Here is a 26,727-nt window from a genome sequence, read left to right as displayed (position 1 = left end):
GTTTTAGTGTCTAATAGTTTTTCTCATGACAGAATCTCAAAGCTGTCATAAATCAGATTTTCATTTTTTAAAAAACAACTTGGTGGTATTTAAAATCTAGACATACCGTATTGCTGTTTCCCTTCCATCGCTTTAGTTGCTTAATATTTAAGCTTTGCTTCATGCTACCTTCGTCTGTATTTCAAAATCTCCACAAGCCTATTTCATTTTGTAGACTTGAATGACAAAAATTGTTTTTCATCTAAAGTATGCTGAGACTTAACTGTTAAAGAATGTTGTGTAACATTTATCCAATAAAGTCTTGATTTTTAAAAAAAAAGTTGTTATTTAAAGCCTATTTGTTTACCTTTTAGGACTTAGGTTTAAAAGGTTATTTTTCAAACTGTTAAAATTCAACCGCTTTGTCCTTCAGGGAGCTGTTCCAGGTAGCACTGCTGCCTTAGGGCAACAGCCTGGAGTTTTAATCACTGGGCGATTTTATGGGTTCTCTTTATGAGCAAGGATAGAGGAATGGAGAGTAGTTTAGGATCCTGTGCACAAACATTACTGTTTTCTTTTCTGGTGGAAACGAATAACCTACCATTCAGAGTTGGATGTAATTAAACAAGCATCTACTGGTCGGTTTGTTTGTTTTAATTTTAAGGAGTCCTGCCCTTATGGATAAATGGTTGCTTCTTTAAAAGCCCACTATGTCCAGTGTGAGGTCAAGTGACCAGAAGCACTCAGCTGTCTTGAAAAATTTGCCTCTGGAAACTACCAGATGAAAATTTTTTTTTTTAGGGCTGACCCAGAAACTTCGGTCAGTGTGCCTTTTCTTTTTTCCATTTGAGTAAAGCAATCCCTTAGAAGGCTGCCTGCTATTCCAGAGGATACGTGGCGACTTTAATCGCAAACATTCTCCCATTTCAGTTTATCTAATGAGTATAAAAAGGAGGCCACTGGAATCTGGGTCTGTTGATACCTCTTTTTTTCCACAAGTTTCCCACAAATGAAAACGGAAGCAGAGAACCAGGGAAGGTAAACGCCTCATGTGCAGGTCAACTGGGAAGGCCTGCGAGAGCCCCCTCCAGGGCCAGCCCTCCTCAGCCTGTATCCGTGTCACTACGTTTACAGACACAACTTCTGCAAGACACAGATGCAACCTGGGATCTCCTGGACGCTGTCTTAGATGAGGAAGCATGAGTTTAGACTGACGCCTTCAAACATGTCCTGTAGACCCTGTTCCAGCATCGCCCTGGTTGGTTCTCTTCACATCTGTCACGTCTGATGGCTTCAGAGCCCCAGCGCCTGACAGGCGTCCCCATCCGGGGTAGGCCGTATTTCTCAGCAAGCTAGAACTAGCAGCTGGGACTGAATCACGGCCACAAAGGGTAAGCTGCGGTTTCCCCGGCAGTGGGGCAGCCGGCTCCTCCGCACTTCAGCTAAGGGGGGAATTGCGAGCTTCCCAAGCGTCCCCTGGAAGGGAGGGAAGCAGAAGGTACAGGGAGTCGTAATCCTTGTCTGGCTGACAGACATTAACTCCTACGCAGGGGGGGCCTGTTCCTAGCTTACAGCTAGCTCAGAGGGCTGGGGAATCAGAAGAAAACTCAGATGAACCCCATGTACCCATCCCTAGCTTCAACAATTACCAACTTGCAGCCAAGAAGGCTGAAATTTTTGATGCTCTGAAATGTAAGAACATCCTCACTAGTTTTCATAAAGTAATTTTATCACCAAAGGGTTTCTTCACCCTTTGAAGGGCTTTAAGCAGTCAGATGCTCTGGTTATTTCGGCCCCACCTCCTGGGCTGGCTGGTAGCAAGTGGTCCATTTCTCATTTCAGGGGCATGAATGGAGTTGGTCTAGTGTGGGCTCAGGACTGCTTTCCACACAACAGAAGGAAGTGACTGCAAATGATCACCTCCTTTCTCTGCATAGCTATGCAGCTCCCTGGAAGAACAGACTTTCCAGCCACTTCTGGTGGGATGTCTACATCCTTTTTTAAAGGAAATCCAAGTGATGGAAGGAATAAGCTTGTTACTATAGAAGTGCAGGGGGGTGGGGCTGAAAGGGTCATAAACATGTCACCGAAACTGCCTCCAGATTTCACTAGGGTGTGGGGGTGTGTATCAAGTACACAGCACACACCGACAGGCGTATTAGACAGAGAGTTCAACGCCTTAAGAAAAAAGGGAGAGACGAGGCAGGGAGGTGACAGGCAGGATCAAAAGGGGGCGGGATCCCAGAAAGCAACATGGACAGGACAGCGGGCTGGCGGCGACCACCAGGCTGCAGGCTCAGCGGCACCAGCGAGACTGAACTTGGGCAGCCCCAGGCCTGCCTTTCACGCAGAGGCAAGTTCACGGGAAAGCACAGACAGCCGGGAGGAAAGGGCAGGAGCCTGAACCACCGATTTCTCCTGTCCTGTGTGATGGCTCAGATTTGCACTCTGGTCTTGGAAGGTTACTGGGCCCTTCCCTTTAAAGACCTTTCTCAAGAAGATTAAAGCAGCCATTAACCTGAATGGCTGTTCCCATCCTCCCTGGTCTATCACAGCCTTCCCCTCTGACATTCCAAGTTTCACTAAACCGGTTGTAAAGACAGGATTTGCAGGCCTGCTCAGCTCTTGGGCTCAGACAGACAACCTTACAAACACACCTTCCCATCAGGTTTACACTTCATGGCTGCTGGCAGCGCCCCACTCCACAACAGTCCAACCAGACATTAACACGCCTCCAAAAAGGCCCTGTGTCTGGTCTTCCTAAAGCTGCCTGCATTCCAGCTTGCGAGCTGAGAGGTGGACGGCAGCCGTGGTCCTGGAGGCCACACACAGACCCAGGGAGCAGAGACCGCGGCCAGGCCCAGCAGCGTTTGCCAAAGCGGTCCCGTCCCTTCACCTATGCACACTGCTGCAGGAACGCCGACTCTTGTCATCTACGGACTAAAAAGTTCACGCCTTTGACTATACCTGAGCAAGTCTGGAGGTCCAGTGCTTGAAGTCTTGTCACTTTATCGAGGCTCAGATGCAGGCCCAGGGCTGCGGTGTTGTGTCATTAGCTAGCAGGCTCGGCCACTCCCAGCCTCTGCATCTCCGGTGGTAACCTCTATTCCTAGAAGCACAGTAACTCGTACAGCGATAAGGCAGGCATTTTGCAGGGTGGGACAAGGGGCAGAAGGACAGGGGAAGAGGAACTCAGCCGCAGGGCTTGTGATAGAAGGGGGACACGTGGCAAGTCTTAGAGTTCTTAGAAAAAGAGGTTGAATTTTAAGAATAGAATTTAACCATGGTTCAGATCCATGATGTGAGAAAATGAACTAACCCACGGTGCACTCCGCACAGAAAAACTGCCACACGAGTGTGTATCTGCTGTAGTAACAGTGCCGGTGCCCCGGTGAGTGGAAAAGCTGCTCACGTGTGGGTTAGCACAGTGGGGACATCTACAAACACAAGACGGAAATGTGACCTGGGAGAAGGAGGGGAGGCTGAAACTAGAGGACAAGCTGGGGACTCCTCAAAGTCCCAAGACAAATCCTTGTAAATATCCAAAAACGAAAATGTAAAAACCGGGAGACGTGCTCACAGGCCACGCTGAATGATCACCACCTGAGGATGCTCGACGTGACCACCCAAGATGGGCTTGACTGGCTTAAATATTTACCAAATATCTTTTTAAACTTCACAAAGGGTGCAATGACTAGATTCACTGCTGAGAAGTCCTAGCTGAGTCCTCCAAACTGACTGGAACTGCACACGGATCCGAATGAAAACACTTCTGCAGGGAATTAACCGGAGCCTTAAGGGCCAGGGGGACGAGGCTGTCCCGGCAGCACGTGGGGAGCCACGGATCAGCGCCCACTGGCCCGACTCGGGGAGACCAAGACGCTGTCTTTTGCTGCCTCCCACCACATTCCTTGGAAAGTGAAAAACGGCAAGTAAACCGTCTAAGCTGACATTTTAAATCACTTTGCTGGGTCTTAAAATTTTGAAGATGACTAGTTTCTCCTTGTCTTGAGGGGACAGATAGCCGTTAGTAGCAAAGGAGACGTTTAAAAAACCAGGCGCTAAATAAAGACCCCAGAAATCTCAGCACGTTTGGATAGAGTGGCTGTTCACACCGAGACCACTTTTGTGGAATAGCCTTTAAAACCAATTTCTCAGTTCCAAGTAGAGCGGTAGGTGCTGGTGCTATTAACGTAAGTATGGCCCTTACCTGCTAGGAGCTCACGTCTATTCAAGGAGGCAAACAGGTAACAGGTCATAGTATTAAAAAAAAATGTGTTTGAGTCTTCAAGGAAATTATAGGAGATCCAAAATTATTCTGATCCATTGCAATGTCCCTGGCGTAAGAACACATACCGTGTCACAGTGTGACTATTTTAAAAGCAAACTCTGGCATACTTGCTTTGGTGTGGGGAGGAAGGCACCACAGAACTTAAATCGTACACCTCAGCAGGAGGCGGCAAATGCAGGCCCCCTTCCTCCCCCTTCCTCCACTCTTTCTACTTTCAACCCTTTCAGGATTTTTCTACAGTCAAACATTTTGAGAAGGTTTGAATCCATCTCTTCCAGATTTTGGAAGCAGAGAAGTTAACAGTAGTAGATAAACAACTTGGCTTAAGCAAACTCATGCCTACTTAGATCCCCTTCCTTTCCTTTCCAGACACATGACTTGGCTCGCTCACTAGGAGCATTTCATGTTGGCCTTGTTTGGCCTCCTGCAAAATTTCAGTGAGGCACTGGAGGGGAAGATGGAGGAGGAAGGAGGCCTAAGAAGCAAAACCTCTACCCCCTGCGGCAGTGGTGGCGTCTCAAGAAAGGCTCCTTCTAGGCAAACAAGTCTATTTCCTGTTCCTTGAGGCTCAGAAAGTCCTTCAGGAATCTCAGCCTTGACCTTCACTTAGTCTCAGCAATTGAGCTCAAAAGCGACAACGTGACAGAGTGGCTCTCAGGGCAGCCCAGGGCTCCCCGGGGGTTCCTGAGACCCTTTCAGGTGTCCATGGGGTCAAAACTGTCTTCACAGTGGTTACGAAATAATCTCTTTCATAAGAGGCTGCTTTTCCACCATCATTCTGTCACAAATACACAGAATTTTCCAGGCTACATGACATGATATATCATGACGAAACGAGCACACAAGCAGACATGAGAATCATGCTACCTTCCATCAAGCCACACACTAGAGAGATCTGCAAACTGTGTAAAAAAAAAAAATTCCCTCTTCTTACTAAAATGTGATTTTTAGAAGATACTGTTCTAAAACGATTATCATATTAACATAAAATGTATTTGTTAGTTTTAAACGAATTAATTAAGTATTTAATACATTTCTCAGCTTTAATTTCCAGTATGGTAAACATCAAGAGGCCTGAGAACTGCTGTCAGAACCCAGGCCGCGCAGGACGCACGCACCGCCGACAGCTGGGCCGCACGGCTTCCGGCCAAGGTTTCTGTACCACCTGTGTGACTTCTCACATACCTTTCGGGGGAAACCAGGTGCCAGATTTATCATAAAGAGAGCAAAGCAAAGTAACCACGCTCCTTCTCCTTTCTCCTTTCCCCCTATAAACTGCATGAAGGATTTTATTTCGACCTGGGAGGCAGGCTTGGCAAAGCACATCCAAACCGTAACAACGGAAAGCTTTTCACCAGCAGCCATGACTAGGGAAAAAGAACCTACCGCCACTGAAACGCCTGGGTCCACGTAGTCTAAAAGGACACGGTTTTGTTCGGGGGTTCACATACCGTCATTCCTGAACAAAGTCATTTTAAGTTGAAATTACTAAGGTTGACGCCTGGTCAAAACCACTAACGTCAATCACCCGCACAAACCCGGAGAGGCCGAGACGGCGCGCGGGGCGGAGTGCCTGAATTCGAGGGCATGGCAGAACGGGCATCTCTTCAAGATCATCTTCAAGGTGGAAACTAAGACACGGGGAAGATCTGTGGAATCCAGCCACACCCCTTAACACCACTGGACACCAACACCGCTCCTAAAGCTAGAAACGCCTTCCTCCTGAGCTGTCATCACAGGGACAAAATCCACAACCCAGCTCAGACCATCACAGAACGCGTTTATTACCACAGAGGAAATCACGAGATGCTGGAGCCCGCACATGGCAGCCTGGGCAGCGTGTGTGATCGGGAAGAGGGGACGGCAGGGGGGAGCCCCACCAACTGTGGCTGGGCAGCCTCTGGCCGGCAGGTTTGCTCGGCCTGGGAGACTCTGGCTGGGTTTGTTTTTGAGGAGCTCGGGGGAGGTGAGCCTCGACAAGCAGGCTTTCTCCTGGACAAAATAAAGGACAGCCAGAACCAGGGCAACAGCTGCACAGCCACCAACCTAAAATGGAAATCAAATTAGGCTCATTACAACAGGAAGTGCATTTAGCCCTGATCATAAAACAAGGGGCAGAAGGGAGCACTGGGCTCTACTGGATAGCCTGTCTTGGAGATAAGATGCTTTTAAAAGTTAAACATTGTTAGGGCCTTTCCCCTCGCTAACAGCAAGCAGCACACAATTTCCAAGCCAGCTTTAAAAGCTATTGTTATCTCTGTTATCTGTTATTATTTGGATTTTGAACAAAATTGATGGAGTAGGAGCCAGTAGAGGAATCCTGTTTGATCTGGAAATTTTCTGTGGAGAGTCCGAAAGGCCGGAGAACCAAGTTCCCGAGATCTTTTAGTTTACCTGCAATGTAAAAGCAGAAACTGCAATAAATATGGTCAGCAGAACGATCCCCATCGACCCTGCCTTACTGTCTGGTTACAACACAGAAAGGGTATCTCTCTGCAGCTAAAAAACTCCTGCTTTTAAAATCATGCAAACTTCGGCCCCCAGTTTGCCCTCAGCACTGCAGTCACCTCAGGGCCCTCCACCCTGCGCCGCTGCTTGAGCAGATGACATGAGGGAGCCCTCCTGGGAGGGCAAAGTGCCCTGTCCAGCCTGGCCAGGGCCGCCAGGGCCACGGGCGCCAGGACCAGCGGCGGGCCCCCGGGGACAGCCGCTCCTGCAGGCGGAAGGCCAGGCCCCGCTGCCTGGCGGGGAGGGTGGAGGTCCCTCCAAATCTCTCCTCCACGGAACAGCAGAGCCACTTGCCGACTCTGATTCCACTGGACCTGGGTTCAAACTCAAGAGCCTCCCGCTTTTCTAAGCACAGCCCTGCTTCTACCCCAGACTCGTCATTTCTCGGGACACAGGAGATCTGATTCACGTGCACAGCACCGCCACCCTCAGCAGCCCAGTCTCCTCCCCGTGAGTTTCAGGCTGTATTTATTCATCACCAGGTGAGTTCAATTCATGAAGCCAAAATTAAGATACACAGTATAACCATGGATTTTTATGCTGATTCGACATAACTAGAGGTCCACGGAGTTTATATAAAAGTTGGAGATTCCAGGACATCTCAGAGATTTTAAGGATTGGTGGGGCAACAGGATGGAATATTTGAAACTAAGAGAGTTTTGGAAAATTGTGGCTAGGATGGGAGAATACATATTTCAACCGTTTCTAAACTGTTCTTATTTTTCTTGCAGGTCTGCTTCCAGTGGAGATGGGGACTTCTGTGGGTAAAAAGGAAAGAAGCCCCTGACCATCAGAACTGCAGGTTCCTTCCCACCTACCCTCGTTAGCAGCTTTGTCCCTCTGAGGCTCCCACCTTGAAGTAAACCCCAGGTCAAAAACTTAGGACACATGGCCTTCAAATGTCAAGGGCTTTCCTAGTAACTCTCGGAGAGAGCTTTGGGACTCAGTTGAAGACTCAGCCCCCAGAAGCTCATCACGTTCTGAGAAAGCTCCCTAAACCGAGACCGACCGCTCTCCAGGCACGCTTCCCAAACGTAAACCCGGACACACACTCAGTGCTGCTGACGGGGACGATCCCTGGCACTGACGCCGTCCCCGCACACAGGTGGCGGCACGGAGAGGCCGCAGCTAGACGGACACGTGGGTGGGGACCACGGCAAGCCAGAAACGACAGGGCCTCCCTAGGGAAGCGTGACTTGGCCAGAACCGGCAGCGTGCCGTGCGGCCGGGGAAAGAGGACAGGGGAGAAGCAGGCATTTAAAACCCAGTAAGCCCCACTCGCCGCTGCCGCACGGGCACCGGCCCTCCTGACACGGAGGGAACGAGGCGACAGTGAGCCTCCTGGGCCGCTCGCGCCGCACCCCGCAGGAGCAGCCTCTGTCTCGGGGCCACACCGACTGTGCGCCGCGCCTCCGGCCCCGCCTGGGAGGAGGGGGCGCTGCCGGGCCCACCTCCACTGCCAAGACAACAGGCTGAAGTGCAAACATACGTTTATTTGGTGTCTGCCATGTGAGGCACCGGGGTCTCAAGGGTACAAGTTATTCTTGGCTTTCGAGATGCTCTCACAGTCTGCTGGGGAGACAGACACAAGGCTGGGGTGAGCCCAGAGGAGCGCTCAGGCCCTCAGGGGTGTGAGGAGGGGTCTCAGCAGAGACGAGGCTCCACGTGCTCTGAGGATGGGGAGGATGCCACTGTGCCTGGAGACGGCCACAAAGCACGGGCACAGACACTCAAACTGCAGACGGAGAGGGAGCGTGGGGCGCTCTGCAGGCCTCACTGTGCCTGACTGGCTGCAGACCTGCCCACCACGAGGAGCCGTGAGCTCCAGCTCGGCTGCTGGCATGGAGCGGCCGTCACGAGCACATGCTTCTCCAGATGCAGGGAGCACGGCTGCTGCGCGTCCCACGGCTGCTCCCAGGCACCGGCCAAGCACGGAGGGGACAGGACAGGGAACTCCTCTCACAGGTAACTCTGGCTCCCCGGTGGCTTTGCTGAGAAGCCCTTGGCACTATACCGCGGCCCAGGCCTCCGACAACCACAACCCCCGTCTCCTCCGCAGGGATCCTACAGGGCTCCCTCCCACCTCCAGCTGCCGCCCATGGCCTCACGGTCCCTTGCAGGTGTTTCCCCAATGAACATCTTGCATTTCTAATCCAAGCATGGCTTCTGTTTCTCCAAGGTCCCAACCTAACACACATGGCATCACTCTTTCTCCTTCTATTCTTGTATCTCTGCCTTGGTAACACTCCACAACAGTCCATGATCTCCAGAACAGCAAACGGCCGACGGGAAGTTCTGCTTGCTAAACAGAAAACGTCCATAAAGTCCCTGGCAGGTAGCAGACACCCAATAAAGACGCAGGATTAAATCGTCTCCACGCTAGAGAAGACCTGCGGTCACCTTTCAGTGCACAACCAAGTACTAAGTACTAAGTGTGGTGGGGATGCAAGGATATGGGACACGATCTTCACACCGAAACAAGCTCAGATATGCTGGAAGACACACGCAGAAGCCAGCTCACATGTGGCTGAGATATAAAACGCTAGGAGAGTCAGTAAGAGGAAGAGCCCTTCCAGCCTGGGCAGGGAGGAGGCCCATCTGGCAGAGCTCTGTGTGTGAGCCTGCATTTGAATCTCCACCAAGGCAGACACAGGACCGCAACCATCTGGGATGGGGGGAGTGCGCAGGGCGGGCAAAGGTGGTTTGAGCAAATGTAGGGAGACAGGCAGGCAAGGGTGGGAAGTGTGTCCAATGGGCTGACAGGGAGGCGGAAGGACCCAGATGGCAGGCTTTGTGACCCGGGCCCAGAGGTCTACAGCTCCTGTGTCAGGGCGAAGCCCACTGATGGTTTGGGAGTAGCTTTCAGGGTTAATCATGTTGTGGGACAAAGTGAAAAACGAACAAGAGAAGGAGAGCCTGGAGGTGGTTCTGACAGAAAGTTAGTGCAACATAATGGGAAAGAGGCCATTTCTTCATTAAACAAACATCTGATGTCTACAGTGTTGGGTAAAACAGCTTTGAAATTAGGGGATGGGGTTAACAGACAGAAACTACTACATGTAAAATAGACAGGCAACACGGATGTCCCTGGGAATTATACCCACTGTCTTGTAATAACCTCAAATGGAGTGTAATCTGCAAAAATACTGACTCACTATGCTGTACACCTGAACCTAACACAATACTGTAAGTCAACTATACTTCAGTAACAACAAACTAACAAAACAAACTCCGAAGTCAGCACGGGGCCAGTGGGAACTAAGAGGACAGAGCACACCATTAAGGTAGAACCAAGAAGTTTTTGGTGTCTGCACAGCTCACTTCTTACTGTTTACGATGGTGGCAGAGAAGCACCTTCAGCAGAGACCACGTGTACACAGTCACACACTCACAGATTCTCCTGCTGCCGCCCAGAGTCAGGCTGGGCGCTCAGAGATCAGAGCAGCACCTCTGTATCCGAGACAGGGTCATCTGCCAAAGGAGCCGACCTGCCACACTTCCCACCGCCTGCCAAACCCTACGCCTCCCCTGACCTGGGCAGTGAGCAGTCAGGCTCCCTTACTTCCACTTGTGGCAAATCTGGCACCAGCACTCAGCCTGGACGTGTCCACAGGGCCCAAACCGTCAGGATCTCATCCATCAGACGAAATCTCATGGCAAAGAGAAGAGTTCAGCACTGCTTGTGCTCAGACAAGAATGGTCGTGACTGGAGATTAATGCCCGTTCTGATGAATAGTAATTTCTGTGCCTCCAAGCAACAGCGTCTCATGCTAATCCAAATGACTCATTATGCGTGACTTCTCTTTGGAGATACTGACAGTGCAGGAGTCAGTTTACCTTGCAGAGAGCCAGGAAGGCCATCTGCCTCCACCTCTCTAAGACCACTGGGGTTTGAGCCCAATGCAAGAGGTCCTTTGGGACCTTCTCCTACTTGGAAAACCAAAACGCATACAAAAGAATCCTGAAATGGCATTTCCTCTTATAAGGCAGGAAACTAAGCCATGTGGCTGACTCCTGCTTTCCTCTGAGCAAAAGGCAGATTAAGAGGTACCACAGAAGAGAGAAGATAAAATTCACACCCAATTCAAATGCTTATTTTAGCTCCTGGGTGAAAGTAGAGGCTGAAACAAGCCTTACCAAGAACTGTCCAAGTGGCAGGAGTGATCCTCCCACGAGCAGAAGCTACAGGAGCGACTAGGGAGTGCAGCAAACAGCAGGGAACCGGAAACCCAGAACTCACACACCCCCGAGGGGCGACAACAACACAGAGCCAGCCAGCGCGCAGGGCACGGCATGTGCACAGTCTGTCATGAGCACCAGGCAGGGCGGAAGGAAGAGAAACGGGAAAAAACAACCCTGGATTTCCATACCCACACGTGTGGCTTTAGGAGTTTTAAGGACCAGTAACAATTTTGAGTCTTTCTTGTAATCTTCAGTAAGGGAACTGATTCTAGAACCTTCTACTTGCAGAGTGGAGAAGCACATAATGCACAAGAATAGCTGAGAAAGAATGTGCCGTATCCTCCCAATGACAATGAACAAATTACTTCCAGGCCCGTAACTTGAATGTGGATCATAAAAAGGCAGTGTTCTTAATTCAGTTCACAAAAGGATGCGAGTGGCCAGGAGTGAACGCCTGAGGAACTTCAGGAATCAGGAGATGACAAACATGTTCCAAGAAGGTGGAAGGAGGGACAGTCCACATGGAAAACCTGGGCTGGATGATGACCAAGGCCCCTGTGTGAGCGGGAGGGATCGGATGCCAGTGACAGGAAGGCAGGGTTGCTGGGGCCACGCCCTGCCCATGGCTCTGGGTCCTTTGGGGGAATCAGTGAGTGTCCTGTCCTGGCTCTAGGTTTCCCGGGTCGGGACAGCCACCTGGCAGCTCTCGGCTGAGGCAGGAAGAGCAAATCTCATGGAATGGTTGGAATACAAACTATACACGCTACCGGGACACCCCCCACCCAGGACCTGGGTGGTCTTCCCTACCCACTCGGCAAACAGCAACGACCTGCAGTGAGCTGCCTTGACCTCTCCAGTGGCAGCCTGTCCGAACAGACACTGGCAATGAAAGCAGGTGAGGGACGGCTTGCCACAGAGAGCTGTCGCACATCTCAAGCCTAGTGAATGAGGAGAGCACACATTCTGAAACGTCTACTTTCTACTTTTTCTCTGCTGCAGCCACGGCACGAGGAGGGAAAGATAAACTCAGACACATGCCTACTTCTGCTCAGCAGGGATCTCTCCAAGCAGAGCTGCTGAACACACCCCTGCCTATCACTGCGATGGCCACACCCCATCCTGCCTCAGTGCTCCCGGCTGCGCCTGCGCCTGCGCCTGCACTGCCCTCTTCCTCACCAGTCATATCCATAAATCGGTGCAGATGAACCTGAGTGAGTGCATCAGAAAAGCCTAAAGGGGCGGCTAAGACTCAGAGTGGGGGGCCTCACCCCTGATTTCTGATTCAGTAGCCTGGGGTGGGCTGGAAAACGTGCTTTTTGGACAAGTTCTGACATGAGGCTGGTCTGGACACTGTATTTTGAGAACCACCCCCAAAAGATAACTTGTTTTCGCAGCTGGCAAGTGGGATCTCGATCAGAAGCCTGATGTTAAAAACTAACTGTAAACATCCCTCTCTAGTGATCAGCGGGATGAGGCTGCCCAGGTGGAGTGTCCCTCCTAAGATGATGTAGAAAAACAGTCCATGTTATTTTTTTGGAGAAAGCAGACAACTTTATCTCCAATCTCACAGTTTGACATAAGATGACAAGAGAGCAAGGAAGAACCACAGGCATATACATACAGATTCTTGGTAATTCCACATGTTTGAGGTTTCATGGCTGGGCCAGGATATAGGATAAAACAATCTGCAAATGATGATGACAAAAGTCTTGATCCCACATTCTTTTCTAATTGTAATCAAAACTTGTTCAGAGACCTATGTCAGCACCATCACCTGGTCTCCAAGCACACAGCTCTTGCCCTCCCGGCAGAGCTGCGAGGTGTGGCTAATCTCCGCCACCTCCTGTGCAGAGAACCCAACCCCAGGAAGGCTCTTCTCCCCTAGAGGGTTAAACAGACATGCTTCTCAAGACACTCCTGAAAACAGAGCAGTGCGCTACGGCTCTGTCATCAGTACCCACAGTTCCAGCAGAGAAGCTTCAAGGATCTGAAAATGTCTCATCAGTTTTACTTTGAATCTTTTTTTAAAACCCATTTATGTGAGAAAAAATTTAACACTGTGAAAACAAAACAAAGAAATAAATGATCTATTGATACTCATAAGGCTGTGCCTGCCATCCTAAACCCTCTTGATTTCAAATTTTTATGTTCCTTAAAATTGCCTGATTATAAGCACTAAACATTTGAATTTATACAAATAAAATACCACTTCTTGTTTTCTATATTGTGGTTTCATATAATTTTTTTTTTTAAAAGGAGTTCTGCTGTTCAAAAAGTGAAAATCACTAGATTTGAACAAAGCCAGATAATAATCAATAACCAGTACCACCAATGGCTCAAAAGACTCTGAGCCTCTTGGGCTTCTCTGTCCAGGGCCTCTTTCCCACCTCATCACACCACTGACCACACCCGTAAGTCCTTTAAACCTTTTACTCCCTGGCTATTACAGCCAGGGTGTAACAAGAGACTTTCTTCCCAGAGAAAGGACAAAAGGAAACACTCCAGTTACTGACCCCTTTCCTCAAATCTAAAGCCAACACGATCGTCCTCTCTGATGGGCAAGGACTGCAGCACCATGACTGACGGCCTCCCAGGGTCTCCACTCCTGCTCTAAGGATGATATTTATAAAACACAGGCTAAGAAGAGAGAAGCAAGTATGTTATACTCATTCCTAATTCCAATTCAGATTTCTTCCCCTCAAAGAGGCGGGTACGTAGCTCTTCTTTCTAACAAAGAGGAAGTCAGGTTATAAAAAGAAAAAGCAAGTCAAAGATGACTGAACAAACCTAAGCACAATCTCATTTTGTGACATAATCACATAACTTCGTAAATGCCAAAGACAAATGGTATTAAGCAGTTTTCTGTATCTTTAACTGCCTGTCTTCCAGTAGAAGCCATCATTCCCAGAGAAACTAGCACTAAAAACCATGCACTCCACTGCAAAAAGCCAGCTCACAGCTTCTAAGGACATGACATCACTCTGCATTTGGAGGGACTGTCCTCCAAGGAACTCACAGCACATGAACCAAAGCCAGGTCATCTGCAACGAGGAGGGATGGACACCAGAAAGCTCTTGTGGGGCTGAGAGTCCACGCAGAGAGGGATTCCTCCCTTTAAGGCTCTCCTATGACGGGTAACACCTAGAAGCCGTATTTTACTCGTGATCTTTACATTCATCAGGAAAACAACGGAGTCCAGCCATTCAAACTACTGATGCGTAACAACTGACATATTTATTTACCAAGCAATTTAAGCTGTTTAAGTCAGATGGAAGGAGAATTTATTACAGAAGCAACTGAGGGAATGAATTCAACTTGAGTATTTCAAATGAAAGGAATAATGTAAGTAAAACTCAAAGCCCAAAGACAGGAAACACTGGCTCATTAGAAGTTAGAGTGACAAGGACAGATGGAAGTTTTCATTCCATCTGGAACTGACAGCAGCAGTATGACTCAGTTTAATACCTACCCCTTTACAGTTTCATACTGACTATAAATAAATAAATAAATAAATAAATAAATAAATAAATAAATAAATAAATAAATAAATAAAAAAAAAAAAAAAAAAAAGGACCTAGAGACCAGTGCCTACGTGTCTTTCCAAATCCACAGTGGTCATTCACAAAGCCATCTCTTTCAGCATGAAATTCAGCTCAGTTAAATGCAAATACTTCCCCCCACCCCAAAATAAAGCATCATTGTTAAAATAGGTGAGAAAATGCTCCATTCCCTCTTCTTTCAAGAAAAAGCACCTCCAAGATAATTTTTCTGCTTAAACATGGTGTCAAATTTAATGTAAATTAGGGAAAGAGCCACTTTTGGAAAAACCGGAGAAGGCTCCAGAAACCTCCCAGGCATGAAGCAGCTCTCCTTGGAGTCTGAGTTTACCTAGCAGGGGCCAGAAGGCTCTGGACCATCGAGGTTAATGGCCTCTTCTCAATCTGCTCAGCTATCGGAGTGATCTGGGAAACTTGTCTCATTTTCTAGATACTCATGCCTAAAGGCCATAAATGGCCAGGCTCAGTTTATTTTAAATGATTTTCCTTTAGGCCCGTATGATTGCAATATACTGAATGCAATTCACAAGACAGAAATCAAATATTCATAAGGAAGGACATACAGATCTCAAGCAGGGGTTTAAGCAGACAGGTTAAAGCAGAATATGCTGGGTAGGTCTCCATCTAGGAACCTTTACGCCCTTTCAGTCAAGCAGACTGCTCATGAGAGGCGCTCTCTGACTCCAACTATAAAGAGCTTTGAGGGGAGGGTATCGCTCTGGGAGCATGCACGAGGTCCTGGGTTCAACAGCCAGTATCTCCATTAAAAAAAGAAAAAAAGCTTTGATAAATACAAGAACTAAAACACGAGTCAGCTGAATCCATTTGCCCTGCCCTCTACCCAGTCTTCTCCCCTTTACTATGTATTATGAATTCCTGCCCTCTCATGTCTTCTCAAGCACTAAAGGGACTCTCGGTGCCATCAGTCACTGCATCCTGATGAACCCAAAACCTTAGGCTGTTTACTCAATGAAGAAACTCAACTGTTCTGTTTTTTTGTTTTTTTAAAATGAAATTCATGATCTGAAATAGAGGTTGGTGTTACCTCTAGGTTGGGAGTTGAATTATATTTGCATTCTTCAAGGCAGGAAAGCTTTTCAAGAAAAACAAAATTGAAGTTTAACTTTTGAAAAGCTGATATCCACTCTAAACCACATCGCTCCTTCTGGAGTCAAAAATGGCTAAGAACTCACTAGTCCTGTGGTATTGGTGGCTACACTAAAAGAAGGGCCCTGAAAGTGTTTTTAACTGTTGTGTTCTCCTCTAGAGAATAAAAACAGTGGTGCCCCCCACCCCTGGCTTCCTGCCTATTTCTATTTACAGTCAGGAGAAAGTAAGGGAAGCAGACTTACCCAGCATCTCTTCCTTCAGTCTTTCATTACGTTCTTCAATTTGCTTAGGTAATCTCTGAGGGAAAAAGCACAGAAACATGGACTGTGAAAATCCTTTGGTTTTATTTTGAATTTGAGAAACACTAAAAACCTAGAAAATGAGATCGGGTTAGGTACATATATATGATCCTATTACATAAAGAAAAAGCCAGCATTTACCTGTGGACGAGCTACAGGAAGACAGGGGTTTTGTCTGGTTCAATGCCACATGCCCAGTCCTCGGCACAGGGGCTCATGGAGGACCTCAATTAAAAAAACTGGTGAAAAACACACACACACACACACATATCTGAAAGGATACACACCACATGTTTATAGCGGTGTATTTAGGTGGTGGGATTACGAGTGATGTTTATGGTTTTTGCCCATCTGTATTTTTTGACTTGAAGTCCTTTCTTTATATAAGCTCATGTGTTGAGGAAGCATCAGATCGATATTGGATGTTCCTAATGATCATCTAGTTCAGGGTTTTTCAACCTTGGCAGTATTTCAGCAGGGGGGCTGTGCTGTGTATTGTAGGATGTTTAGAGTATTCCTGGCCTCTCCTCACTAGATGCCAGCAGTTACCCTCCCCGTCGTGACAAAGTGTCCCTACACATTGCCAAATGTCCCTGGGAACCAGACCACCTCCAGCTGAGCACCACCCATCTAGAATAGTCTTCTGTGGCCACTTTTTGCTCTGTAAGTGGTCCCAAGTAGTCTGGGGTTCCAAAAATAACTCAGTTATAATAATTCAAAGTAAAATAAACTCATTATGCATATACCAACTAGCTTTAATAACAAGCTCCCTTTCACAGAAAGCTTAAAACTAATTTGACAAGGATAAAGGCTACCGAGAATTTAGGCAAGATTTTAAGAACTCTGCTCCCTTTCCTCATGTCAAATTTAAGCTAATCCTAACACCATTCGGAGATATGTTAAAAGTCAGATAAAGGATTAAAACTGCTTTCAAATTGCGTATGAATTCTAATTACCCTGAACGAGCCTTTCTCCCTATTCCATTTCTAGGTAAATAAATGATCTGTTATTACTGAAGGAATTCACCGTAAAATAAAACCCAAACCACCTAGGATCTTAGTGCAGGGAGATGCATCAACATTTCTCAGGTCTGCTTGGTGGAGTCACAGTCCCAAGAAAGAAATGAGAAATCCTGTACGGCAGGGGCTGAGATGCCCTCAGGGGCCAGACAGGAAATGTAAGTAAGTAATGGAATGGCTGTAAGGCAATAGTGGGTGGTGTGGCTCAGCGGTGGAATTGGAGAGTTCCAGCCGAAGGCCAGCGCGCGGGAATTCAAGAAGGGGCCAGCATGTCCATATCTAATTTTTAAGAGGAGTCCGGCTTAGATTTTTATCTAGTAAAATCTTTCCATTTTTAAATGTTGGCAAGTGGCCTCAATTAAAAAAAGAGCCAAAAAGTTTGGTTTCAGTAAAACAGGCCTGTAGCTTCCCCACTCCTGCCTGCTGGCCTGTCTCTCCACTGCGTAATGGCTTCCAGGACAGAACTCTCCATCCTAATGACCCTCTGGGAAAGTCTGGCAGCACGGAAACCTGTTTAGTGAAAGCCAGTGTTTCTCAAACTTAGTTGAACATCTATTATATTGGGGCAATAACATATACACACCTAATTCTGTAGCGTATCTTTAGAACAGACACTGCTCTGCACATTAGAGACAACCAGAGAGTAGTGCTAAAGGTAAAAGCACAAGTTATTTTTTAAGGGAGGAAAACCAGTAACATGTAGCTAATTTACAATCGACATACGAATATTATGACGTTTAGAAGCAAAATGAGTTTTAGTGACAAGGACAAGAACAAGAGTTGTTTTAAGAAAGATTAAGAAGGTTAGTTTAGGATACATTCAACCGGAAATGTACTGGGCATGTGACAATGACTAGAAACCTGGTGACTAAGTAAGGCAAAGGATGGACAGAAAACCAGAGGTTTAACACCTGTGATACTAAGACTCACTCTCAACTAACCTACACAACTACCAGCAGGCAAGATTTCCCTAGTTCAGCCGTGAAATAAAGTTCTTGTCAACCCTGGAGGCCAAAGGTTTAGGATGAGGATTAAACGGTACATGGTCAGAGAAGGTCTGTGGCCACCACTTCGAAGTTCTATCTCCCATATTATTTTAATAAGCTTTTCAAAAGCACAGAAATGGAATGTAGTTGTGTCTCAAAGGATTATTTAAGATTCACTGAGTAGCAACACAGGGAATAGAAGAGAAAATATTTTTTAAAAAAATGAGGTTTACCATGCAAGCTTCCCTTGCTTGATGTACTGACGGATCTTTTTCTAATATGGATTTATAGTCTTCCAGGGCTTCATCTAGCTTGTCGGTTTTCTCATACAACTCCGCTCTCCTCAGTATTGCCCTGATGTAGCTGGGGTTTAACTGAATTGCTGTAAAACAGAAGAAATAATTGTTAGTTACCATGAGGAAAAAGGTCCTATACACTCTCAGCCACACCAAGTTTCCTTATTAACCATTTTCCATTGGTCTATAAGGAAGAGTCATTTGTCAGAGGTTATAGCTGGGGTTGCCAAACTTCTCCAGTAGAGGGCAGATACTCAAGATTTTAGGCTCTGTGAGACAGACTGTTTCTATTACAACTGCTGAACTCTGCTACTATAGCACGAAAGCAAGAACAGACGCTGCACGAATAAGGGTGGTTGCATCACAATAAACCTGTATTTATGGACACCGAAATCTGAATGTCACATAATCTTCATGTGTCCTGAAAAACCATTTCTCTTTTGATTTTATTTCCAACCATTTAAAAATGTAAAAACCATTCTTAGCTTGCGGGCTGTAATAAAAGCAGTTGGCACACAAGCTGCATTTGGCTTGTGGCTGTAGATTACCAAAACCTGGTCTATACCCCAACGCCTGGTTTCCACATACTTTTCCTTCACCCACTTTAGAACAGGCCAGAACACAGAGCTCGAGTGCACAGCGAAAGAGCAAGAGGGAATTTGAAGGGACAAGTTATGAAGAGTTGAGTGAGAACAGTTTGGCGGTCAACTCTGCCAGCATTCTCCTTTTTCTGGGCCTCAACTACTGAGGTCATGCCATGACTACTGAGGTTACATTTTTGGCTAATTTGTCACTGTTCCTTGAAACTCCTGCTCCAACACCTTTATGTCACTGGTGCATAACATCCTTCCCTTCATCTAACAAGTGCCCCTCTAATAATCCTGTGCCTGTGCTTTGGTTCAAGTATACAGCACTTTTCTATTCCTTTTTGAGTTGTTTCTTTTTCTGTTAGGAAGCAATAGAACTTTTTTTTTTCCTTTCTAAATGATATACTCATTTAAAAAATGCATTCATACTTTCAGTAACTATTTATTTAGTACCTAACGTGGTGTTATCTTTGGAGTATAATGGTAAACAGAACACACAAGGTCCATGTTCTCATGAAGCTTTAAGCTACTCTAGGAGGCAAGAGCAGATGGCACACAAGTAATTTCAGATGGTTATAGTGCTATGGAGAAAAACGAAACAAGGTCATGTAAATTCAAGCAAAGAGGGGAATAAGGTAACTTTAGAGAGTGGTCAAAGAATATGAAAAGGGAATATCTGAGGGAGGCCAGCCATCTGAAAAGCGGAGGAGTGCACTGGAAGAGGGCTAGTAAGAAGAAAGGCTCTAAAGCAAGAATAACTTCGCCATGTTGGTGGCCAGGCAGGGGCTGGGGAAGAGATGAGGGCGAAGACAGACGCAGCAACCAGGCCATGGAGGCCTTGCTGGCCAGGGAAAGGAACATGGACTTTTTCTTAAGTGTGATAAGAAGCCACTGGATCAGTTTCAAGCAGATTAAAGATATAATCTGACTTACACTTTAAGGATCACTTTGGCTGTAGTGTGGAGGGGACAACTGATAGCAGTGAGACAGCTGGGAGGTCAGTGCAGTGGTCCAGGTGAGAGATGATGCTGGCTAAGCTGGTGAGAGTGGGGATGGAAAGAAGAGGCCGGATTAAGGAACCATCTTTGAATCAGAGCCCACAGGACTTGCTAATTAAGCCATGTGGAGTGAACAAAGAACAATCAGGGATGACTCCAAAGGCTTTAGTTTCAGCAAGTAAATGGATTATAATGACATTCATTAAACTGAAAATAACTGCAAGTTGTGTGTGCCTGCATGCATGGGGGTCGGGGAGGAACCAGAGTCTGTTCTGAGCACGTTAAATCCGGAACGCCTACCAGACATCCCAGAGGAGATGTCAAGTTTGCAGCAGAAACAAGCTCCAGGCAACAGGGCACAGCTGAAGATGTAAACTGCAGCATACAGATGGTCAAAGTTTCAGAGCTGGTGAGATCACACAGGGAAAAAATACAGAGAAAAAAGAAGAGGGCCCTACAGATGAAGATCTAGGAACTTCTAAAATGATGAGGCTGACAGAGAAGCCAGCAAAAGAGAGTAAGAAGAAAGAGCTAATGAAACAGAAAAAAAAAAAAATGACGAATGACACACTACATTACACACTCCTGGGAGGTCAAGAAAGTTAAGGATAGAGAAGCAACTACGGAGCAAGAGGAAGCTGCTGCTCACTTTTATAAGATGGGTTTCATGGGTGTGGACGAAAAAGAAGCCCAAAGGACATGTGAGGAGAGAACGGGAGAAGACATAAGCAGACACCTAAGTACAGGCAATCTGTCAGAGAAGCGGACCAGAGAAATGGCACAGCAGGTGGACGGGGATACTGTTCAGGAGAAGAGTCTCTGAAAGAACCCAACCTCAACATTTCAACTTCACTCGTTTTCAACCTCCCCTTGGTCCAGCATATCATATTCTCTTAAAATATTCCCAATTACAACATCATAATATCTATAAGAAAAATACGCCAATGACCTCTACTATCCCTGCTAAAAACCTGAATGCCCTAATTTACATTTTAACTCAGATACCACCCCCTTCTCAACTGGTGGACAGCTCCTAACAATGCAAGTATGTATGGAAGAGAAAGAACCTCTCCCATGATTCCTGTATAAAAATCCCTAAAGTCAACTTACCACTCTAACTTGTGATTTTCTTTCTTAATCCATATAAAAAGAATGAACTTAAGCTTTATTTACGCCAAGGCTGAAAGGCCCAGGGTGAGTGGCATGAAATATTGTTCCACGTGACTAGCAGCAATGAGCTCCAAATATGACCTCAAAAATCAGCCAAGCCCTTTGCCAAGGTTTATGCACTGAGTGGGCGTGTGTACGTGTTTAGAGGGGAGGAGAAAGGTCCTAAATACAAATAAACCATACTAGTGTCGATGTATTTTGCCTCTGGTTCCATACACGCAGCCCATAACAGCTAAGGATAAGCACACGAATGCTGGCTTAACCAAGTCCAAAAACAAATCTGGTAGACACTGTTGTTGGAAACACTGTCCTCTCCCTCCTCTCACTTTCTTGGTAAGCCTCCTACACTGAGGGCTACAGCTAGAAATAAACTCTGTTTCCTAGTGTACACCCTGCTCATCAGGCTCACAAGGCATCTTCTCAACATTTGGTTACAGAGAAAAAAACTCGGAAAATCAGCAGCTTGCTCCTAATTTAAACTCTTTAAACCCACACACGTCACACAGATTAAGGTTAAACACTTTCTTCCAAACAAAACAGTACATTCAGAATTAGATCCAGCCCAAGATAGTAATGGGTCAGAAGCAGTCTGCTAGATTCTAACGCAGCAACAGCTTCATTCAGGTACTCTGAAGAAACACCCAGCATAAAGAAAAGAAATCCAGGAGATAGGGTAACTAATTAATGTAAAAAAAAAAAAAAAAAAAAACAAAAAAAAACCAAAAACAAAATAGAAGAGGGAATTTACGCTTGGTCTGAGAGTGGGATTAGATAATATATAAGGTTCTTTCTAACTATAGAGTGCTCTCAGAGAAAATCTTATCCAAAGGAGGAAAAAAGAAAAAACATAAATTACAAAAGTAGTAATTAGCTAGAAAAACTCATAGACTAGCAAGACAGAAGGGAAAGTGATCATGTGTGTTCTCCACACCACGCAGGTTATAAAGGTAAGACAACTGACTGGCCTATCAGGAAATTTTTGAAAAAAACAACAGTGATCCGACGTCCGGGGGTGCCTCTATTAGTTGCTGGGATGAAAGGCCATGATGGAACTCAGGTATCAGACAGCAAAGGCTCGGTTCACTGTGTGGAGCTTGAAAGGATAATTAAAATGATGGCAAGGTTTGGACGAATGACTGCCTCTAACTAGAGCAGCAATTCCCTAAAAGAAACTGCGCCCCCTGCTGCCACTCTGAACATACAGATCCAGATGCCCCAGTGGCAGCTCGGATCTTCAGTTTCAATCTCAAAGGAAAGTAATATGGACACTACAGGAAGCTAATTCTGTTCCAAGAGTTTCTGTGGCCACGGAAGCTTTGAATTATTTTCTGTATATTTACTAGTACAGGATAAACCACCTGAATTATCCATTTAAAAGCATGGTTACACAAAGATGACTACTGTGCAGTACCTCTAGAAAGGCTGAAAGTTTCTTCTTTATTGGCCCCAGAAGAAGGGTCCATGTGTACAAGTGCACACCTGATTGGCTTGTCTAGAGGTCATGCTCTTGTATGTTAACATGTAACAAGACCAAAAAGTTGTACCTTTGCTGCAGTCACTGATGGCCATCTCTTTCTTGTCCTACAAAGAAACAGACCATTAATATGTGTCACCCTAGATCTGTCTCAACAGCCCAAAGGCTCAATGACATAAGCTGATCATTAACAACTGCTTATGGAGATGCAGAGTGCCTTTCAAAGAAATCACGCCAAAACATGCATGGTACTTCCAAGCTAAAATTCAAACTATGGTGACAGCTCTGACTTCAAAGTCTCCTGGCAACAAATTATTCAAGTAGCTTCTTCCTCACGTATCTTTAAAGACTGTTGTAACTGACCTATTATATTTGCAAGATACTTTACCTTAGAATGTTGACACTGAGAAAATTTTGTAGTCAATACACAGGGCAGATGACTGATAAGTGAATAACTGAATTAATAACCCTCCTCTTTGGCTAGCTGTTATATAGCACATCCAAAGCGGTATCTTCCAGAAAGCATAAAGATGGTCCATCTACAAACACAGTATGACTTGTTATGTGGTCTCAGTTGTGAACCTTAAATTATCCAATAAGGAAACAAAACTACAAAACAATTCGCCAAGTAAGATATCTAACCAATTCAGCTTGCTGAACGGAGAAGCACAGCACAGTGGAAAGAACACTGGCTACCAAAAGAGCTAGAGTCTAGATCTGGCCCTGACACTGATCTGCTGCTTAACTTTTCTAAACTCTAAAATGTCTATTTCCCCCAAATTAGAAATGTTCTACAATGTTACAGAAATGTTAGTTCAAATAAATGCTCAATATTTCCGTAACAGCTACTGTAACAAGCATCAATTATTTTGCGGAGCATTTTAGAACGTTGACCAAAGTGTGTTTAAGGAGTCAATCAAAAACAGTTCCAAGGATGGGGAGTGACTGCTTCGTGGGTCTTCTTTGGGGTCATAAAAAAAATTTGGAACCAGACAGTGGTGATGACACCGTGAACATATTTAACTGGCACTGAACTGTATACTTTTAAAATGGTCAATTTTGTGTCATGTGTATTTTACCCACAATAAGCAAAAAAGGTTCGAGTCATCTGGGAAACACTAACTATATTATCTCTCCCAATGCTTATCAAGCAATTCACATATTAAAAGCTCTAAGTCCTGTGGTAAAGAAATCTGTAAGTCCATATTTTCCAGACTTATCAGAGTCCTATAAATCTAAGACACACAATTTCATATTCTAAAGTTTCTGAAATAGGAGTAAATCTTTACAATTTATGTGTATAAATGTTGGGGGTGGTATCCACTGTGCCCCTAAGAAACTATTTTTAGAGCTTATTTTTTTTTAGGGCTTTGGCTGCTCTCTTGTGTAGCCTGGCCTACAGCTGAAATGAAACTCTGCCCTAACTCCAGTTTGCCTCTGCCCTCTCACACATGAAACAGAAAGCCTGGCCAGGCGCACCCAAGTCAGGGGTGCTGAGGCCGCACACCTGCCTTTCAGAAACTTAAGCAGTTAACCCATCACCTTCTCAAACTCAGAATATGCTCCTTAAATCACTTCAGTGCATTAATCCTGAAGTTTCCAAGTCTATAATTTTAGAATCTTCTTAAAATATTATGAATGCAAGTTAAAAGAACAAACGAAAAACCTCACTAACAAACCTATCCTATGTACAGGAAACAGTCACAGAAGTCTTTTGAGTTCTTTTCAGAAATGACAGGCAAAAGACTAGCAAGGCCATACATTTTCCTAACTCAAGAACCAATTGATTACATTAGCCCATCCCTAGCAACACCATTAACTCGGCAATCGTGGGAACAAAGAACCCCAAATCCCAGGAGCCAGATGAGCATGGTACATTTTCTCTGATATTGAAGGTATCCCTGATTCCACTTCACAATGACAACTTCTAGCCTAAGAACGTGGCAGGATGTCTCAGAGGCAAAAGCAAAAGATCAGAATTTTCCAGCTAAATGTAAAAGGTGTTGGCTGTGAATTCTGATCGATGGCAGAATATATTAATGAATACTGTTTTAAATAAACTTAAAATAGTTGCTTTAGAACCTCTAATACAAAATGTCTGCTTGTATACTATAGTTATTCCTTCTCCCGTGATGCCACATCAATCATTCTAAAAACATTTTCACCTTGGAGAGTGAATCCAATAATAAAACATAAATTTGGATTAAAAAAAAAGACTTTCTGCATGTCTAAACATCCAAGCACCTCCCCCTACACCCTTAAAAAAAAGCTGGTCATACTAGGTGACTCTGGTAGAGGCACTAGTGAAATTCAGGCAACGTCAAAAAGAAAGTGACATGGATACCTGATCTAAACAGACAGACAGAAAACCACTTCACTTAATACTGGGCTGGCTTCGTGGTCGCTTAAAGGTGTGTTGAAAAAAAACCCTACACTTTGTGTTTTGAATATTAGTAGCCACAGTTAAACAAGTGGTAATTTTTTCTTTTCAAATTCTCATCATTTCTGTCCAGCAAGATTTACCACGTTAACTAAACAGGAATATCAGACAAACCACAACAAATCTAACTTTTAAGACCAACACAACAGCAAACAAATATAACTGCACTCTTATCTACTCTACATTCACCCTGCTATACCAGGTTCTCAGTCCTCTGGACTTACAAAATACTTCTGAACTTTCCCTGACACCCATTTTGCATTTAAGGGTACCTCTCCGCCCAACTCTTGGATGTTTCCCTGTGTCCATACTTTTCTGAGAAAAACAGAATCTCAGGAATAAGCACCTTGAAGTCCAGACTTTTAATTAGTGTTTCCTGACCCTTTGAGTCTTTATCTGGAATCCCAGAGGCCTAGAATAAGCAGCTATCAGCTGTTCCAGGCCATGCGCTACTTGGCTCTTTGCTTCACTAACCTGCCCTAGTTTGGTGGAAACTTTGCCAGCTTCCTTCCATGAAAGTGTTCACTCAGCCACTTTAATGAGGAATGTGAACAGTAATCCTACTCAAGTTTTTCAAAATATTTTTCTATCCTGCCTGTGCCCTTTACATCAGGGTAATGTGTGGGCAGGACAAGAGAGGCAGCAGCTTTGAAGTCTCTGTGCTTGTTTCTGGAGAGAAGCTAGCCTACGAAAACACTGCAAGTTCACGTGCTTCTTAAAAAGGAAAGGTCAAAGGTACATACCTGTTTCATCCTTGCAGCAGCTCTGTTTGAAAACAGAATAGACCTGTCTTTCTGGAAGCAGGATGGACACATCTGAAGGGCTTGACTGTAAGAACTTTCGGCTTCCATATAATCTGAGGATAAGGTAAAATATGAGAGATCGTTATGACTTCACTCCTGGTATCTCTGTATTCCAAAGGGTCTCACAAGGCGTAGCTCTCCATTCACGGGACAAAGGTCTCCAATAAAATGCTCTAACGCTTACCTTTCAAGTGGTTTATCAATTTAGTAAGTTTTTTGAAAGGGAACTAGGGAACTGGACAGATGAAAGAGAATAAAATCTGGGTTTAATGCCCTGAGAGGAAGAAAAAAATCCTATGTATATATTTTCATTAAAGACAGCGTGCTTTCATGGAGTCAACCTGGCTAAAACTGTTTCCAGGAAATGTCTGGAGGGACATTTTATGGAGCTAAAAGCAACAATGTAAAAATCAGTAGCTGACTAAACACCTTAAAAGAGAAAATGGTGATAACTTTATATATTCATTGCCATACACAGAATTATGGTCAGGGTACTAAAAGAAAATTGCCTACTCACTTCTCAGGTTTGAAATATTTAATACTAAAATACAAAGAAACATGCTTTTGAAATTGTAACCATTTAGTTCACTTAAAAAAAAAGAAGTGATGGTTGTTAAACCAGGATATAAGGAAAAAAAATTTTTTTTAAGTTAAAAATAAGTAGGGGAAAATGTTACTACTCCCAGATTTCTAAGCATATACAGTCTTGAAACATGACAGAAAGCTACCATAAGATCAACTACTTCCCACAAACGAACCCAACTTCTTTCTAAGCAAATACAGGAAATGCAGAAGGACATGGAGGCCATCTCTCTACTGAAGGCAGCCACAGAAAGAGGCACATGAAAAAGCAGCCAGAGCCTAAGTGAACCCCTTCCCCAGGCCGTGGGGGACCCACCGGCCAGTCTTTACAGCACTGCCGCAAGTTAGGAAGGGGGGCCCTGCTTTGACAGCAGTGCGGCCAACAGCCTTTTAACATTCCAAGTGAGAGCTTTCCAAAGCAACAGCTCAAGAGTTTTTCCTCCTAA

The 26,727-nt window shown here is 45.4% G+C and overlaps 1 protein-coding gene across 6 annotated transcripts in view; it reads right to left on the bottom strand.

Annotated features, from left to right (window-relative positions):
• Nucleotides 1-26,727, bottom strand: part of TTC1 (tetratricopeptide repeat domain 1) — a 50,252-nt gene that overhangs the window by 2,148 nt on the left and 21,377 nt on the right. For 4 of the 6 annotated variants that reach the window (XR_004318874.1, XR_004318875.1, XR_004318876.1 and 1 more), the window contains exons 3-9: nucleotides 25,640-25,752; nucleotides 22,527-22,563; nucleotides 18,165-18,313; nucleotides 15,870-15,924; nucleotides 6,059-6,664; nucleotides 3,299-3,416; nucleotides 2,947-3,088 (exon numbers count right to left, since the gene is read on the bottom strand). Coding sequence is in view for 2 of the 6 variants with exons in the window: in XM_006177971.3 (XP_006178033.1) it covers nucleotides 6,531-6,664; nucleotides 15,870-15,924; nucleotides 18,165-18,313; nucleotides 22,527-22,563; nucleotides 25,640-25,752 (488 nt within the window). In the remaining 4 variants the exon portion in view is untranslated. Of the gene's footprint in view, nucleotides 1-2,946; nucleotides 3,089-3,298; nucleotides 3,417-6,030; nucleotides 6,665-15,869; nucleotides 15,925-18,164; nucleotides 18,314-22,526; nucleotides 22,564-25,639; nucleotides 25,753-26,727 lie in introns of those variants that run through there. The other 2 variants (XM_006177971.3, XM_014553555.2) reach the window with 2 other exon arrangements.

The sequence above is a fragment of the Camelus ferus genome, chromosome 3, assembly GCF_009834535.1.
Source record: "Camelus ferus isolate YT-003-E chromosome 3, BCGSAC_Cfer_1.0, whole genome shotgun sequence".
In the NCBI taxonomy this organism is placed as follows: Eukaryota; Metazoa; Chordata; class Mammalia; order Artiodactyla; family Camelidae; genus Camelus; species Camelus ferus.
The sequence above is the reverse complement of the archived record's forward strand: the minus strand, read 5'-3'. Positions and strand labels throughout refer to the sequence as shown.